Here is a 19,885-nt window from a genome sequence, read left to right on the forward strand (position 1 = left end):
TTTTTAGGTTATCATTTTATAGGATAAGGTTTTTTTTAGCAACATAATTTAATTGCTGATGCCCTTTTTTTTAGGGCATCTTTTCTAGGATAGGTGTTTTTTTTTAATCAAAAGACCTTAATCGCTGATGCCCTTTTCAGAGCATCTTTTTTAGGATAGGGTTTTATAAATATGTTGGTTTTTTTTAAGGATGAAGGTTACTTTGGTTTTAATATAGGGTATTTTTTTATTTTTGGTAATGGTAGTGTATTTTTATATTGTATTATTTAGGGGGTCTTAGGTTAGGGGTCTTTGGGGGTTAGCTGTTAGGGGTACACTGGCTCCCCATACACTCCAGAATACAATTTAAAGTATTAACCCTAACTTACAAAGCAGTCAACAGCCTCACTCCCAACTATATTTCTTCTCTCATCTCCAAATATTCCCCGACCCGTCCTCTTCGATCAAGCTCTGACCTATGTCTCTCCACGCCTATCATCTCCCGCCTCTAAGACTTCTAACATGCTGCTCCTATCCTCTGGAACTCTCTACCCTGCTCCTTAAGACTGACTCCAACCTTGTATAGCTTAAGACGCTTCTTGAAAACTCCCCTATTCAGAGAGGCTTACCATCTCTCCTCCATCTCTCATCCGAACCAAAATAATTCTTGAACTGCCTGACTCACTGCTGCAGCTACAATCCATGTAACAAACTACCCTAAACCTTATGTCTCTGCACCCTCAACCTGTAGACTGTAAGCTCTCTGGAGCAGGGCCCTCTTCCTCCTGTGCTAGATTTGTTTAGTTGATATGTTTTGTATTTTATCACAAATCCTTGTCATTGTATACCCTTATCATTGTACCCAGCGCTATGGAATTTTGCGGCGCTATACAAATAAATAATAATAATAATAATAATTAGACAAAATATAGTGAAAACAGAATAGGAAGCTAATTTATGTCACACAATGATGTAAATATTATCAAATTCATTATTCAAGTCAAAAGGTTAAATAGCCAAGAAGACCAAGATTAATACTTTACTTTTAATATTAGTCATATTAAAAGATAAATGATTAAAATAAAAGAAGGTAAACTCTTCAAATAGTAAAGGTGCCAGTCTATAAACTGTAACAAAAGAACCGCTTCCACTTCTGCTTGTTAAAAACGTGACTTTAAAGGGACAGTCTAGTCAAAACTAAACTTTCATTATTCAGATAAGACTTGTAATTTTAATCAACTCTCCACTTTACTTTTATTATCAAATTTGCTTTTTTTCTCTTAGTATTCTTAGTTGAAACTAAACCTAGGTAGGCTCATATGCATATAAACGATAAATCATCCGCAACTTCAGTCTAAAAAGTGTAGCTGTCATAAGATGAGCCTCAAATGTAGTAATATACCAATATCAACTAAGATTTATAAAGAAGCATTACTACCAGGACATACACAAAAGGAGGCATCCCCAATAAACTGGGGTAATCATGTTGTCTTAAGGATAAAGTAAACACCTGTCACAGATTAAACCTAATCCCAGATCTAGATTCTGCAGTTGAATTCTTCCAGTCTGAACTCCTACAAGTTTGGAATTTGCATGCCCCGCTGCGTAAGGTGAGAGTAAAAGGAGCACACTTAAATTGGATCACAGCTGACCTCATTCAAATGTACCAGTTTCGGGATTCATTGTGGTCAAAGTTCAAGCATACAAGCTCTATAAACAATCACTGTGTATATAGACAATGGCGAAATATATGCACTAAACAAACAAAATTGGCCAAGGCCCAATATTTCTGTGAAAATCTGAACAATAACATATCAAACCCTAGAAAGTTTTGGAAACTCATAAACAACTTACAAAATCCACCAATTGTCACGTTTACATATTGTTTAATAACAACCAGTTACTTGTACTGTGAATATCCCTTTAATTCTCTGATCAATTTACCTGCTATGCTATTTAAGCCTCCTCCCCCCTCTCCACTTTGCTTGTTATTGTTTTCCACTAACCATAGTGTGATTCAAACTGAGCACTAATTTACCTCTTTGGAATTCAACCTAAATTATTCTTTTTTCATTCACCAAACTTTTCTTGCTGAAACCAGCCTACATCTTTTGTTACCGGATTGTCATTTTCTCTCAAGCCGTTGCTGTCAGCTTGCTTCATTCAGCCTAATCCTCCGCCCTGCATCGTGGAGCTGTGACGTCACACGCCAACATTTTCGGCATCAGCGCTGCAACCGCTTCACCAATTCAAGCTGTGAGATTTTTCCTTAAACTTTCTAAAAACTTTGTTTACCCTCAAGGTACAGTCTGTAACCACTTACTTATTTTTCATGCTATTATCCTTTTTTGCAATAACTGCTACGCATACTTGCCCATAATTCCTGATATATTGTGGTAAAGCTTTATACTTTCATTGTAGCTAATTTTTGTGTTAACACTGTTTCATTTTTTCCTTTGGTTATAGTCATGGTTTTTCTGTTGTTCCTCCAGTAATCATTTACTTGATACAGCTATAGAAATATCTAATCCTATTTAACCATATAACAAAATTGCAAAGTTTATACTCGGATTCTGACATTACTTCCTTTAGTAATCCATGTTATTATCTAGTTTAAACCTTGCTACAAATCCTATTAACTCAGCAGTTGTGATTCATTTATATATTTTTCATACTACAACATAGTATCTTTAACATTACAGAATAACAAGCCTTAAAATATGGATCCAGCTGAGATGTCTAATCAGATACAAACTCTCTCTCAAAAAGTGGATGCCTTAACTGATGGCCTCAATACCCTCAAACAAGAAAACCAGGGACTGAAAACTTATATTAAAGACTTTGTAGATAGTAGAACCCGGTTCCAGGAACCACAAGTTAGTCTCCCAGATGTATTCTCAGGGGATAGAAAACAATTTAGAGATTTTAAAAACGCTTGTCTTCTGTTGTTTGCACTAAAACCATACACATATCCCACTGACAGAGTTAAGGTGATGACTACCATTTCCTACTTAAGAGCAGAACCCAGAAGTTGGGCTAATTCCTTCCTGGAAACAAACGATGATATACTTAACTCTCTAGATTCCTTCTTTTCTACCCTTGGTCAGCTTTATGACGACCCTTACAAACAATTAACCGCTGAAACTGCAATGCGCTCTCTTAAACAGAGAAGAAGAGATGTAGAAGATTATATTGCAGATTTTAAGAGGCTAGCTACTGACACTCAATGGAATAATTTGTCTCTAAAAAATCAGTTCAGACTGGGTTTGTCAGAATCTATTAAAGACGAACTTTCTCGCATTGAAATTCCTCACACTTTGGAGGAACTAATTAATCTTAGTATCAGTATTGACAGAAGACTTAGGGAGAGACAAAACGAGAAAGGATATCATGAATCAACACATAAAAAACAAAACCCTACTTTACCAACATATTCTCATGTTAAAAACACCACTGAACCTATGGAAATTGGGTTTCTTAAAGGCCCATTAAGCAATCAAGAAAAGTTAAGAAGGCGCTCCCAGAATCTATGCATGTACTGTGCATCAGAAGAGCATACTGTCAAGGCCTGTCCCATTCTCCAGAAACAGAATAAGGGTAAGAACTCCCATCCTTTTTATTCCTTAAATGCTGTGTCACACTCTGCAAGCTACTGTAACCTATGCCTTCTCTTGCAGTGGGATCAACTTCGAGTGAACGTTTCAGGGATAATTGACTCTGGTGCTTCTGCTTCTTACATTGATGTGTCTTTTGCCACAAAAAATAAAATTCCACTTATAAAAAAAAAAGGCTCCTGTACCTTTAAGGGGTATTGATGGGGAGGTTTTGTCCTCTGGACCGGTAATGTATGAAACAATACCATTGCTCCTATCCACACCAGACCACCATAGGGAGTACATTTCTTTTGATGTCATTACATCCCCCGTCTTCCCTCTCATTTTAGGCCTACAATGGTTAAAATTACATAACCCTCTGATTTCATGGTCAGATCTAAGTGTAAAGCTTAATTCTGAGTATTGCTTATCCACTTGCTACCCTACTCTGCTTCTACAACCACCTCAAATCTCCACTGATATAGAGATACCTGATGTTTATGCTGATTTTATTGATGTTTTCAGTAAAAAAGAATCTCAAAATCTACCGCCGCATCGTATTTATGACTGCCCTATTGATTTATTACCAGGTGCAGTCATACCTTGCGGTCATGTGTTCCCGTTGTCCAAACCTGAACTGGAACACTTAAAATCATATATTGAAGAAAATCTACAGAAGGGGTTCATCAGACCATCTACTTCTCCCGCTGCGGCCGGTATGTTTTTTGTAAAAAATAAAGATGGCAGTTTAAGACCCATAGTGGACTACCGGCAGCTTAACAAGGTTACCGTTAAAAACCGGTATCCTTTGCCCCTTATTTCAGAGCTAATTGAGCGTTTGGAAGGTGCCAAGGTCTTCACTAAACTTGACCTTCGAGGTGCATATAATCTCGTTCGGATGAGGGCTGGAGACGAATGGCTGACGGCATTCCGTACTCGTTATGGCTTGTACGAATATACCGTCATGCCATTCGGTCTCTGCAACGCCCCGGCAACCTTCCAACACTTTATTAACGATATTTTCAAAGATATCCTTGACACTTATATTGTAATCTATCTTGATGATATTTTGATCTATTCAAAAACATTAGAAGATCACATAAAACACGTCAGACAGGTATTATCACGCCTACGCTCACATTCTTTATATGCTAAAGCCGAGAAATGTATATTTCATACAAACCAGATCACCTTTCTTGGTTATCAGATTTCGGAATTTGGCATACAGATGGATGACTCAAAAATCACTACCATAAGACAGTGGCCAGAGCCAAGTAATAAGAAACAGGTACAAAGCTTCCTTGGCTTTGCAAATTTTTATCGAAAATTTATAAAAAATTTTGCAGCAATTGCCAAACCACTTACCAACCTCACAAAATCAAATGTTAAGTTCATCTGGACTGCTGAATCCCAAAAGGCTTTTGATCTCCTAAAACAAAAATTTACTTCTGCACCTATATTACGTTACCCTAACAACCAACTCCAATATGTATTAGAGGTCGATGCCTCCGATTATGCTATTGGAGCCGTTCTTTCACAAAGAGAACATCTAAAGAAACCTCTACATCCCGTAGCTTTTTATTCAAGATGTTTGACGGCTCCTGAGTTGCATTACCCCGTGGGTGACAAAGAATTACTGGCTATCAAGGTTGCTTTTGAACAGTGGCGTCATCTCCTTGAAGGTGTCACATACCCAACCATAGTGTATACTGATCACAGGAATTTACAGTACCTCAAAAGTACGAAAACCCTCACTGCAAGACATGTTCGTTGGAATTTGTATTTCTCCAGATTTGATTTCCTTATCACTTACAGACCGGCTAGTAAGAACAAGAAGGCAGACGCTCTCTCACGACTGCCTACTTCCTCTGATCTCTGTCTTCCAAAAGAATCTGTAATCCCAGAGAATAAATACCTGTTGTTTCTCATTGATTCTATTCCATTCCTAAGAGAAGAACAACATAAAGACCAAACTAAGCCTCTTCAACAGTTACAAATGAAACAGGATTCCCTTTATTATTTTGATGAGAAGTTATATGTACCCCCTTCCATCAGAGATTTGATATTACATTCAGCTCATGAATCCTTATTTGCGGGACATACCGGAATCCACAAGACACAAGAGCTTATCAAAAGGAGTTACTGGTGGCCTGATATGAATACCGACATAATGAAGTACATTAACTCCTGTTCAGTTTGTGCCACCACTAAAAGATCAAAACATAGACCCTATGGGTTACTCATGCCTTTACCCACTCCATCACGACCTTGGGCCGACATAGCCTTGGATTATGTCGTTGATCTCCCCAGATCCTCCAATAATACCACTATCCTTGTCGTGGTGGACTTATTCAGTAAGATGATACATCTTATACCGTACCACAAGCTACCTACCGCTGCCGAAACTATACAACTGCTCCTACTACACGTCTTCAGACTTCACGGTCTCCCTCGACGCATTTTAACAGACCGTGGCTCCCAGTTTACTAGTTCTCTTTGGACTGAATTTTGCAAGATTTTCAATATTGACAAAAGACTTTCAACCTCTTATCATCCTCAGACTAATGGTCAGACTGAAAGGTCTAACCAAAGCATTGAACAATTCCTAAGGTCTTATTGTCATGTCGACCAACACTCTTGGTCTCAACATCTGCCCTACGCTGAATTTACATTCAACAACACAGTACATTCCACAACCAACCAGACTCCATTCTTCATTAACTATGGATTCCATCCAACATTTCAACTACTACCCCAAATCAGTTCACTACCATATATCTCTGATTTAACAAATTCCATCACTTCTAATTTTACAAAAGTCAAGAACGCTATTGAACAAGCTAAAACCAAACAGAAACTTTATTACGACTTAAGAAGGATGGCTCCACCACGGTACTCCCTTGGAGATTTAGTTTGGCTGTCAACCAAAAACTTACATCTTAATACTCCTAGCAAAAAACTTTCACCTTTATTCATTGGACCTTTTCAGATAATCAAAATCATAAATGAGAATGCAGTTCGGTTACAATTACCTAGCACTTTGAAAATACACCCAACCTTCCATGTTTCCCTACTAAAACCCTACCGTTCTGTACGTGATGCCACTTCACGCCAAAGTATTCCTCCTATCTCCATTGATCCCAACATTGAATATGAGGTTAAATCCATACTTGACTCTAGAATGTATAGGGGTAACTTACAGTATCTGATAAGATGGAAAGGCTACACTTCGGAACATGACTCTTGGGAGCCAGCTGTTAATATATCTGCCCCCAGACTCATCTCGCAATTCCATCAACAGAATCCGGATCGCCCTCATCCCTGATCCACGGAGTGGATCATTTAGGGGAGCATCCTGTCACGTTTACATATTGTTTAATAACAACCAGTTACTTGTACTGTGAATATCCCTTTAATTCTCTGATCAATTTACCTGCTATGCTATTTAAGCCTCCTCCCCCCTCTCCACTTTGCTTGTTATTGTTTTCCACTAACCATAGTGTGATTCAAACTGAGCACTAATTTACCTCTTTGGAATTCAACCTAAATTATTCTTTTTTCATTCACCAAACTTTTCTTGCTGAAACCAGCCTACATCTTTTGTTACCGGATTGTCATTTTCTCTCAAGCCGTTGCTGTCAGCTTGCTTCATTCAGCCTAATCCTCCGCCCTGCATCGTGGAGCTGTGACGTCACACGCCAACATTTTCGGCATCAGCGCTGCAACCGCTTCACCAATTCAAGCTGTGAGATTTTTCCTTAAACTTTCTAAAAACTTTGTTTACCCTCAAGGTACAGTCTGTAACCACTTACTTATTTTTCATGCTATTATCCTTTTTTGCAATAACTGCTACGCATACTTGCCCATAATTCCTGATATATTGTGGTAAAGCTTTATACTTTCATTGTAGCTAATTTTTGTGTTAACACTGTTTCATTTTTTCCTTTGGTTATAGTCATGGTTTTTCTGTTGTTCCTCCAGTAATCATTTACTTGATACAGCTATAGAAATATCTAATCCTATTTAACCATATAACAAAATTGCAAAGTTTATACTCGGATTCTGACATTACTTCCTTTAGTAATCCATGTTATTATCTAGTTTAAACCTTGCTACAAATCCTATTAACTCAGCAGTTGTGATTCATTTATATATTTTTCATACTACAACATAGTATCTTTAACATTACACCAATCCACTACCAACCCCCCACTGTCAATGTGGAAAACCAAACCCTGCAACTCCCCTTAGAAGTAGCAAATGCCTTTAATAGTTACAGGGAGTGCAGAATTATTAGGCAAGTTGTATTTTTGAGGATTAATTTTATTATTGAACAACAACCATGTTCTCAATGAACCCAAAAAACTCATTAATATCAAAGCTGAATAGTTTTGGAAGTAGTTTTTAGTTTGTTTTTAGTTATAGCTATTTTAGGGGGATATCTGTGTGTGCAGGTGACTATTACTGTGCATAATTATTAGGCAACTTAACAAAAAACAAATATATACCCATTTCAATTATTTATTTTTACCAGTGAAACCAATATAACATCTCAACATTCACAAATATACATTTCTGACATTCAAAAACAAAACAAAAACAAATCAGTGACCAATATAGCCACCTTTCTTTGCAAGGACACTCAAAAGCCTGCCATCCATGGATTCTGTCAGTGTTTTGATCTGTTCACCATCAACATTGCGTGCAGCAGCAACCACAGCCTCCCAGACACTGTTCAGAGAGGTGTACTGTTTTCCCTCCTTGTAAATCTCACATTTGATGATGGACCACAGGTTCTCAATGGGGTTCAGATCAGGTGAACAAGGAGGCCATGTCATTAGATTTTCTTCTTTTATACCCTTTCTTGCCAGCCACGCTGTGGAGTACTTGGACGCGTGTGATGGAGCATTGTCCTGCATGAAAATCATGTTTTTCTTGAAGGATGCAGACTTCTTCCTGTACCACTGCTTGAAGAAGGTGTCTTCCAGAAACTGGCAGTAGGACTGGGAGTTGAGCTTGACTCCATCCTCAACCCGAAAAGGCCCCACAAGCTCATCTTTGATGATACCAGCCCAAACCAGTACTCCACCTCCACCTTGCTGGCGTCTGAGTCGGACTGGAGCTCTCTGCCCTTTACCAATCCAGCCACGGGCCCATCCATCTGACCCATCAAGACTCACTCTCATTTCATCAGTCCATAAAACCTTAGAAAAATCAGTCTTGAGATATTTCTTGGCCCAATCTTGACGTTTCAGCTTGTGTGTCTTGTTCAGTGGTGGTCGTCTTTCAGCCTTTCTTACCTTGGCCATGTCTCTGAGTATTGCACACCTTGTGCTTTTGGGCACTCCAGTGATGTTGCAGCTCTGAAATATGGCCAAACTGGTGGCAAGTGGCATCTTGGCAGCTGCACGCTTGACTTTTCTCAGTTCATGGGCAGTTATTTTGCGCCTTGCTTTTTCCACACGCTTCTTGCGACCCTGTTGATTATTTTGAATGAAACGCTTGATTGTTCGATGATCACGCTTCAGAAGCTTTGCAATTTTAAGAGTGCTGCATCCCTCTGCAAGATATCTCACTATTTTTGACTTTTCTGAGCCTGTCAAGTCCTTCTTTTGACCCATTTTGTCAAAGGAAAGGAAGTTGCCTAATAATTATGCACACCTGATATAGGGTGTTGATGTCATTAGACCACACCCCTTCTAATTACAGAAATGCACATAACCTAATATGCTTAATTGGTAGTAGGCTTTCGAGCCTATACAGCTTGGAGTAAGACAACATGCATAAAGAGGATGATGTGGTCAAAATACTAATTTGCCTAATAATTCTGCACTCCCTGTATTTTGTCGGATGCTCCACCACCCTGATTGACAAACTAATAACTGACACGCATCCTGAAACTACAAATGTGGATCAGGCCCCACTAAATCAGCAAAGACCCAATACAGAGAAGTTCAATTTTAGACCTGTACCCATCAATGTCTTTAAGAAACACCTTAATAATCTAAAAATGAAAAACCAGTCTGGACCTGATCAAATCCCAGCAATGCTGTTGAAGCTCAGTGCGCCGGCAATTGCTAAACCCGTAACAACCCTAATTAACGAATCCTTGGTGTCTGGATACATACCCAAACTTTGGAAAACTGCAAGAGTAGTGGCTATCCATAAAAGTGGGGAGTTAACCTTGGTTTCTAATTATCGTCCTATATCTTTTCTCCCAGTATTGTCAAAAATCTTAGAAAAATGCGTCCATACGCAACTATGTGAGTATTACCAACAATCTAACTATCTGACCCCTGATCAATCAGGTTTTCGCCCAAATCACTCCACTACAACTGCCCTCCTAAAAGTTTGCAAACAATTCCGATCTGACGCAGCTTGAAGCAGTGCTCCAAGACCAATTCACAGAGGTAGAAAAATGGATCTCAAAAAACAAACTATTCCTAAACACTGACAAAACTGTCACATTGATCTTTGGAACAGGACCTAAATTACACAAATTACAAAATTCCCATCTACGCATCAAAACAAAATCCAATTGCACGCTGACCGCAGTCCACTCTTTCAAATACTTGGGTATGTTGTTAGACCCCAATCTATTTTTTGGATTCCACATAGAAAAACTTGCATCTAAACTTTATCCAAAACTAGGTGCCCTGTACAGAAACAAATCCTGCCTCAACCCTACAGTAAAGGAAAAGATTGTACAGCAAATGCTGATGCCTATCATGGATTACAGGGACGTAGTTTATGCACCTGCACCACAAACCCACCTTAATAAACTTAATACATTGTATAACTCGTTCTGCCGCTTTGTGCTACAATGTAACTACAGGACCCACCATTGTGACATGCTAAAAGAACTAAACTGGCTGTCGCTGGAATCCAGACGCTCTCTCCATCTTTCCTGCCTTGTGTTTAAGAGCCTTTCTGGGAAGCTCCCACCCTACCTGAGCAGAATGCTCTCCCCGGCTATTCCAACCTCCTATAACCTCCGATCCAGTACCAGCACATTATTTAGTTTGCCTCAATATAAAAAGAAAGCAGCTCGATCCTCCTTTTCCTACAGAGAACCACAATTATGGAACGACCTCCCACACACTTTCAAACCTTCCCCAAGCCTAATATCCTTAAAGAGATCCCACTCTACATATCTCAAGACAGAATGCACCTGTCATGGTTGATTAAATATTTCCTACCAGTTCTATGTTAAATGTTTGCATATATTGTGTATTATTATTGTTTTTGTATTTTATTGTACCCTATTGTATCAATGCAATGTCTTGTGGACCCAGGAAATATTTGAAAACGAGAAATCTCAATGTATCTTTCCTGGTAAAATATTTTATAAATAAATACATTTCTGTTGTGTTATTTTAGAATAATTTTAGTCAAGTTTTAATGTGTTTTTTTTTTTTTTTAAATTGACATCCTTTTTACTGTAATTATTTATCAATAGCCAAACTCCAACCATCATTTGCTGTATTTGGAGGAGCAAACCTGGGCTTTAGTGTGCAGACAACAAAACTATCCACTGTTGTAAAGTTAAAATAAATGTATTTTTTTGCAGTTATCAGTTAAAGCTAATTAGGAACAGATATACACAGTGCTAATATGTAGCAGATTTATTGCAGGGTGAATTTCAAGATCAAAGAGCTAGACATGGCTCTATTTTCAGAGCTAAAATACATGAAAAGGGAGCAAAATAAATAATGACCTTTTTTATTAGGCATAACTATACATATTATATACAAATCTCATGGTGTTTACTGTCCCTTTAACACTGTGTCTCAGGCAGTAATTAATTAGACCTATATTTATTCAAATGAAAGATTACACAATCTATTAACCAAATAAAGTATGGCTTTGACAGCAGAACAGTTCAGGGCTAGATTACAAGTGGCATGCTAAGCGATATCTATATCGTGACTACACTAACTTTAGCCCTGTATTACAAGGTATTAGAAGGTAGAAAGTAAACCTGACCGATCGAGCACAACAAGACAAACTATTTCAGGACGTGCTAATCTTAATTTAACACAATTAACCCCTTATCGACCAAGGACGTGCTAGGCACATCCTACAAAAAGTGTCAGTTAATGACCAAGGACATGCCTGGCACGTCCTCTGGGGTTTCAAGCACTGGAAGCGATCGTGATCGCTTCTAGATGCTTTCAGGGTTTTGCAGTGATGCCTCGATATTGAGGAATCCTGCAATACCCTTTTTAAGCCTCCGATGCAGAGAGAGCCACTCTGTGGCCCTCTCTGCATCAGCCATCGATGGTGCCGATCGTTGGTGGGTTGGAGCTGTAGCAGGGAGGCGGGTGGGCGTGACTTCCGGATCCTGTCCCTGCAGTGCGCGCAAGTCAGTGGGAGTAACATTAAGTTGGTTGAGGTAGAGGGAAATAAATGTTTGCAAAGGGATCTGGGAGGGTATTGAGGGGGCAGCTACACTACAGAAAATTGGATTTTGTTTTTATTTATTATAAAAAAGCCATTGTTTTTGAGCAAACTGGGTACTGACAGACAGCTGCCAGTACACAAGATGGTGGGAAATAGGTGGAGGGGAAGGGTTAGAGAGCTGTATGGGGGGGGGAGATCAAGGAGGTTGGGGTTAAGGGAGGATCCATCACTGCAGAATAAATATATAAATAAAAATGCCTTTTATTTTAGTACTGGCAGACTTTCTGCCAGTACTTAAGATGGCAATGACAATTGTGAGGTGGGGGAGGGAAGAGAGCTGTTTGAAGGGGGTCAGGGAGGGATCAGGGGGTGGGATGTGTCAGGTGGGAGGCAGATCTCTACACTAAAGCTAAAATGAACCATACAAGCTACCTAGTTAACCCCTTAACTGCTGGGCATAATACAAGTGTGGTGCACAGCAGCAATTAGCGGCCTTCTAATTACCAAAAAGCAATGTCAAAGCCATATATGTCTGCTATTTCAGAACAAGGGGGATCCCAGAGAAGCATTTACAACCATTTGTGCCATAATTGCACAAGCTGTTTGTGAAAAATTTCAATGAGAAACCTAATGTTTGTGAAAAAGTTTGTGAAAAAGTTAACATTTTTCTTTTTTGGATAGCATTTGGCGGTGAAATGGTGGCATGAAATATACCATAATGGTCCTAGATCAATACTTTGGGTTGTCTACTAAAAAAATATATACATGTCAAGGGATATTCAGGGATTCCTGACAGATATCAGTGTTCCAATGTAACTATCGCTAATTTTGAAAAACAAAATGGTTTGGAAATAGCAAAGTGCTTCTTGTATTTATTGCCCTATAACTTGCAGAAAAAGCAAAGAACATGTAAACATTGGGTATTTTTAAACTCAAGACAAAATTTAGGAACTATTTAGCATGGGTGTTTTTTGGTGATGTAGATGTGTAACAGATTTTGGGGGTCAAAGCTAGAAAAAGTGGGGTTTTTTTAAAAAAAATTTCATCATATTTTTCATATTAAATTATAAGATATGATGAAAATAATGGTATCTTTATAAAGTCCATTTAATGGCAAGAAAAACGGTATATAATATGTGTGGGTACAGTAAATGAGCGAGAGGAAATTTACAGCTAAACACAAACACCGCAGAAATCTAAAAATAGCCCTGGTCCCTAACCGTAGGAAAATTAAAAATCGGTATGGTCACTAAGGGGTTAAGTAACACAGGTATCTGTTAGATACAATTCCAAATTGCCCAAATAACAAGAGACAAGTGCTCTTTTTACAGTTGAAATATAGAGCTCCATTTATCAAAGGTCGGGCGGATATGATTCCCAACCACGAACATGTCAGTCGGACCTCAGTGTGAGTTGCTTATGCAATGCCGCCCCCTGCTCGCTGGTGGCCAATTGGCCACGAGCAGGCGCTGTCAATCATCCTGATGCTGAAGAGGTTAAGCTACAGGGGTCATAAGACTGCTGCTACTTAACTAACGTTTCAGACAACCATGAAATGCTAGGGCCCCAAAACTGCTTTCGCAGCTTGATAAATGGGGCCCATAAAATAGATGATGAGACATGGGGGCCGATTTAACAAATTGCGTGCGGACATGTTCCACAGTAGCGGATCATGTCCGCCGCACATCGATAAATGCTGACAACATACGCTGCCTGCATTTATCATTGAACAAGCAGTTCTAGTGAACTGCTTGTGCAATGCTAGCAGGGGGTGTCAATCAACCCGATCATATGCAATCGGGCGGATTGATGTCCGCCGCCTCAGAGGAGGCGTATGAGTTAACTCCGTGCGGAAACAGTTATATTCAGGGCCATTTGGCCCTTGTTAAATTGGCCCCTAGTGTTTTTGAAGTCTTTTAATTTCTATTGATAATGTTATCAATTTCACTGAATTCCTATGGCTTCTTCATAATAACAGACACCTCATAGACCTTGCAATGGTGAGGTGAAAATAAATCTCTATCGCTATAAAACTCTAGTGTATCTAGTAATGGTTTTTATTGTATGTTTGCTGCTACCTCTGGGTTTAGCACTCATCTAATAAAGTTTATCCATGGCAGCATACAGCACCATGAGTTTAAAATATCTTCATCTCACCGTTAGGTCTAGTTTAATGTATATGCTACTTCAAAAGTTTATATGCTGACAATGTAAATATAATAGATTTCTAAAATGAAATAACATAGCTATATGTATACAGCATTAAATGGATAGATATTATGGTTCATACAGAGATTAGTGATATAATTAAAATTGGAAGAGTCGAATGAACATAGTAGGGACATCAGATTTAGAATGGTTTATATACAATAGACTAAGTATTATACATATACTATAAAATTGCTTATGAACATGTAAAATATAAAGCTCAGACAAATACAGATCTAAGGAAAAGTGCAGACAGACCTTTTTTTTAAGAGAATAAAGATGAAAAAAGATCTGCAAAATCTACCAGAATCATAAAGATGATAAGTAAAGCTTTATACGTAATATATAAAAATCTATTCGAAAAAGTATTTAGCGAAAAAAACAAAAAAAGTGTTGAGGGGTTGAATAGTTCAGAAGTTATATTAAAGAACTGAATTAAACAGTCTTGTTAAGGATTGTTACTCTCCACCAATGAGCCTTAATATAGTAGTATCAGTTAAATACATACAGTCTGAATTAAAATTCAAATATTACTGTTCTTTCATATGTATGACCAAAACTGTTACATTCATTGTTCTTTACTGAGGCTGCAATATGATAAAACTAAGGTCACATTTTAGTTATGCAAAAAATGTACAAATATCATATTTTTAATAGTAAAAGGATTGAGGAAATCAAATATTTAAACAAATTAAAAAGTTCGGATGTTTTGCATATCTAGTTATGTTCAATAAGTGGGCCTGTTTTGCATCTTTATAAAATGCACAGTTTTATATTGACATTAGTACTAAATAAGACAGCAAATATATAATATTATATATATATAAATATATATATATATATATATATATATATATTATTGTACGTCATTACTTCATGTAGCAATTCTATAAAAATAACTATAAAAAAAGAAAATACAACAATCATTTTAGTACACAACAACTAATAAATACAAATAACCCCTACAAAAATATCTGTTTGGTATTATTAGAAATTTTAAGTCATAATTTCAACCTATGCCTTTCCACTGGTACATTATCAACATCTTTCACAAAAGAAATTATTGATTTTATTCTGTAAAGAATCTTCCATGACCTACATTAACCACTTCATACTACTCTATATCTGTACTTCCCTTAGCCTCAACACTTAACCTATTTTCAATCTTCCAACTGTTTATTAGAGACCTTGAATCTGACTTCCTTCCATTACACTCCAGTAAACACAGCACTAACCAAGGTCACACATAATTTACTGCTAAAACAAAAAGCCGTTGTCACCAGATGTCAGCTGGTTACAACCTCTATCTACGATCTCTTAAGCTACTTGGTGTTTGCAGTGCTATATAGAATATCTTGGAACTTTATAAATAACTGCATAATAATAACCTTATGATAGCTTGCTGGAGCAATAGATTCTAGAAGGCTTGGAGTGGGCCAATGCCAATGTTTATTTATTTATTTTAAATAGATATGGTATGGCACTTTCAATCCACAAACAAATGTAATTTAGCCCTAAAAGAGGTACTAGCTACAGATCTAAATTGAAATATGCTGGGATACAAGAAGGTATGTCCACCTACAAATGTCCAATGATATTTGTAAATATTACTTTTGCTTAGTTATAAATGTAAAAAAGTTGATAAAAAATTGGTTTAAATAAAATACTCTACAAAAGCTTAAAAACCTTACTATATGTGTAAAATAGATATAATATGAAAATATAAAATTATTATCTCTGAAAAATAACTTTTTTTTCTTTTTTTTTAAAATGTAAACTGTTGATTTAAATGTCTTTGGTAACAGTACAATGCAGATGTCTATTAGCAACACTGTACATCTGCAGGCAAGAAAATACGGAACCATTAAGCACTAAATTATTCCAAAATATAAAGCTTTTTAAAAGCAAGCATATTCACTAGACAGACAGTTCACGACACTGCATTACACATTGCATCACCCACTCACTGTAGTAGACCCTAGGTCCTACCCCTAAATCTTAACACTCTCGGTTCCATATACGTTGTAACCTTCTCTATATGTTGCTAAATTCTGGGTATTCTGCGAGGAAGTTGGATTAAAATTCTTTGCAATCTTTGCCACCTTCATTCTTTTCGCCTCTGCCCTTGACTTGTAACAGAATTCTATCAAAGCCACCAGCATTGCCAAGCCGAGTCCTCCAACAAGAATGTAGAAAACACCAGCAACGTTGCTCAGGCTTAACGCACTCGTCTTGTCCTATGGGAAAAAGAAAAATAAGCATAATTATTTTATGGAATCATTAAGCTAGATAACATTTTTTTTAATTTATTTAAAAATGTATTTAAAAAAAATGATGACAACCCCTGAGTGTGCAAATTTTACTTTACTAAAAATATACAATATATGTGAGAATAAATATAAATAAATACTTTTACTGCAATATTTCCTCACATGATAAATATTCTACATTATGCTATTGTGTGTTGCCAATACTTAAGGATGTAACCAGTCACTCGCCAACAGTAAAAAAATATTGTTACCACTGTTAACTGTACAATGCAAATTTTTTTTTTAACTTTTCTTTCTAGTTAGATTAGTTTTTCTTTTTTTAAGTATTAATGTAGTTTTTTTTAATATTCTGCTTAAAAAAATCACCTGTTCTTTGTAACTGAGTGATGATATTCCATAAAAACCTGCAAAATGGGAAATAACTACAAAAAAAGCTGCTAATATATTTATATATTTACAGGGGATAATAGACAGTAGACTTAAAGAGTAAATTATTATTATTTTTAAAAGGGCACTATTTTTATGTTTATTTGTGATGGGATGTGTCACTGTCTACAAAAAAAAATATCTGGCCATTGTCCTTATCAGCCAATGACAAGTTGTGCATAAATATGCACTGCCTGCTAGTTTCAATATGAATTTAACCAGATTTTTTTTCATGCAAAAATATTTCTATGTTTAAATTGAGTTATTTCTGATTTTATATAATTGAATGTTTTTTTTTTTTTAAACAGGGGGTATGAAAAGTCATTTTGACAGAGATAAAAGAGGGTGTATGGATAGTCAAGATAACAGAAAATCATGTCAAGCAGGAGTAAAAGAGATAGTTTAAAAATTATGGTTAAATCCGATGTGAGCAATTTCACAGATTTTTGGAGTATTTTGTTTCCAAAATTGAAAAGTTCCTCATATTATGCAAACTTTGAGGGCATTTTAAAAACAGTTTATTTTGTATGGTTTATAATTATTATTAATAATAATAGTTACACTAATAATAATACTATTGTGTTTAAGTGGCATTTTAACAGTGACAAAAGAGACAATTAAAGGTAATTTTATATTTGGCTCCCAGAAAGGACCTTAACTCTGTCTTGATTTTCCATTAGTCTAATGTGCCCTCCAAAAAAGACTACAAATATTTAAGTATAAGCAAGGGTCCTTGCTTAGTAGTTTTCAGAAATAGCAGATTCTTATAGAATAACATGGTTTATAGCACGTTACACATTTATCAGTTGGTAAGCACTTTTACATTATAGGTTATCTCATTAAATGTCTGCATATACGTTTTAAATACAATGTTCATAAAATCACTTTAATTAAATAGAATTTAGTCTAATAACATATTGACTAATAAATCGTTCTTTCTAAACAATTCCCTTTAAACATTGTCCTATTTCCCCCCACACTACAGATGGCAAATCGTATCTTTTTTCTCTTTACAGTCCCCACTGTACTTATTTTACATTATGCCTTAGACTGAGCTATAACATATTGAATACTTTATAAGAAAATTGCAGCATCTGCAGTCTCTGATTTGTTTTTAGTTATTTGTGCAAATCTGACAATGAATGGGTATATTCTAATCTTTTAGAATTAGCTATTTGAAATGATAGTTCTCTGCTTAGCAAATATGCCAACTGTATTCCAATCCGCACAAAGCAATTCTGTTTGAATACATCTGGTGTAATTCCAAACCTTATGTTTTTCCTACCTTTGGAATATATAAACCTAAAGCAAAATAAAAAAAAAAATTAACTGGTGTAAAGTGTTTATGTTTTTCATTACTTTGCAGCTCAGTTTTTACACTGGCAATGTAATTTTGGTTTTAGTCTAATATTCTCATATTCATTTATGGTGTGTAAATGAGTTATTTGTCTTGGTCACAAAACTGTGATATTTTTGTTTAGTAATTATATTTTATAGGAGGGTTAATTTTAGCCCTTAAAATTATCTGTATGTGAATATAACTGATAATCATAGAGGTCTGTAATTAGTATTTTCTTTATAGTTAATGTGGTGCCTAAGTGCATCTCTGACGTGTCACTAATTAGCATTTCCATGCTAGACCACTTAATTTGCACAATAGACACTCTGTGTCCCATTTAGCAAACCATGGATGGACAAAGTTCCCTACTTGGGAAACTATGTGCCAATCATCATGGCAACTAAGCAGAAGTCCTCTTCCTGTATTTAACATTTCTCAAGAAAAACCTTGTACAACCCCCCCACATGGCCGGACTATCACCATGAACATGTAAGTTTGGGTTGTTTGAACTCTGCCACCTCAGTGAGGTTAAGAGGCATTGCTGGGATGACCATAGCTTCTTAACTTGCCGAAAGCAAGACTTTGCCTGCCTTGCAAGTGCTCCAAAAAGCTTCAACTGCTTGATAAATGGAGCCAGTGTAGTTGTTTTAATTATGTTTTACCACTGAAAAACTCTCCTCTGTGTTGGAGATCTATACCTTGTGTGAGAGATACCGTGGCAATTACCATTAATGACAAGAGTAACCACAGGTAAAATGTTAATGTTATTACCTAATTTATTAATGTTTCATAGTTTTAAAGTGTGATGTCTTTACTATTTTAATTGTATCAACTGAAATCATACACTTGTAATCCCTATTAGTAAGCTATTAAATATATCACCTGTACCTTCCTTTTGTTATTATTTAGTTTTTGGGGGGGGGGGGTTGCAAAAAGATTTATTCAAATACACTGGTGGCTAACATCCCACTACCCTATTTCTGAGACAATTAAATTAAAGACTAGGTAATGATTATGTTTGTCAGGGGTGAAACTACCATTGGTGCAGCAGGTGCAGTGGTACCGGGGCCCAAGTGCTGGAGGGGGCCCATAACAGCCTGTCTATACAATAGGAATGTGCAGAATGTGTACAATTCTAATGCAGGGGAGCATTTTATTAGTGCAATTGCAGGTCTCTCTATCTATCCTCAAAATCATTATACAGAACAATATGTATATTAATATTATTGCTTACTACTGAGTTACCTATGGGGGGACCAAAAAAACTTTGCACCAGAGCACTCTGATGATTAGGTCATCTACTGATGTTTGTAACATTTAAACAGAGCTTGCAGAGATTGACAGCTCCCCAAAAACGCAGTGCAAAATGCTGAGATGCATATGCTATAATTATCAAACGTAAAACGATTTATCTAAAAAAGAAAGCTGTGTGTTAAATAAAGATCTGAAATGTGTTCTTTGATGGATTGGAATAAGGTTGGTGTTTACCAGTCAAAAAAGCCCTCCAAAAGAATGTGATACACCTAACCTAATATAAAGAATATCTGGGAGGGCATCTTTCAAATTCATTTCTAGTGCCTGCTTAATTTGAAAACTGGAATATTAGCTTTAACATAAAAAAATAAAAAATGTTGACCTATAAATACTTTAATACTACTGTAAATTAA

At 36.6% G+C, this 19,885-nt stretch overlaps 1 protein-coding gene across 2 annotated transcripts in view; it reads right to left on the reverse strand.

The window, feature by feature from the left end:
* Positions 1-19,885, reverse strand: part of GRIA4 (glutamate ionotropic receptor AMPA type subunit 4) — a 771,385-nt gene that overhangs the window by 79,739 nt on the left and 671,761 nt on the right. For both annotated transcript variants that reach the window (XM_053708572.1, XM_053708570.1), the window contains exon 15: positions 16,286-16,420. In XM_053708572.1, the coding sequence (XP_053564547.1) occupies positions 16,286-16,420 (135 nt within the window). The remainder of the gene's footprint in view (positions 1-16,285; positions 16,421-19,885) is intronic.

Source organism: Bombina bombina, chromosome 3 (assembly GCF_027579735.1).
Source record: "Bombina bombina isolate aBomBom1 chromosome 3, aBomBom1.pri, whole genome shotgun sequence".
NCBI lineage: Eukaryota > Metazoa > Chordata > Amphibia > Anura > Bombinatoridae > Bombina > Bombina bombina.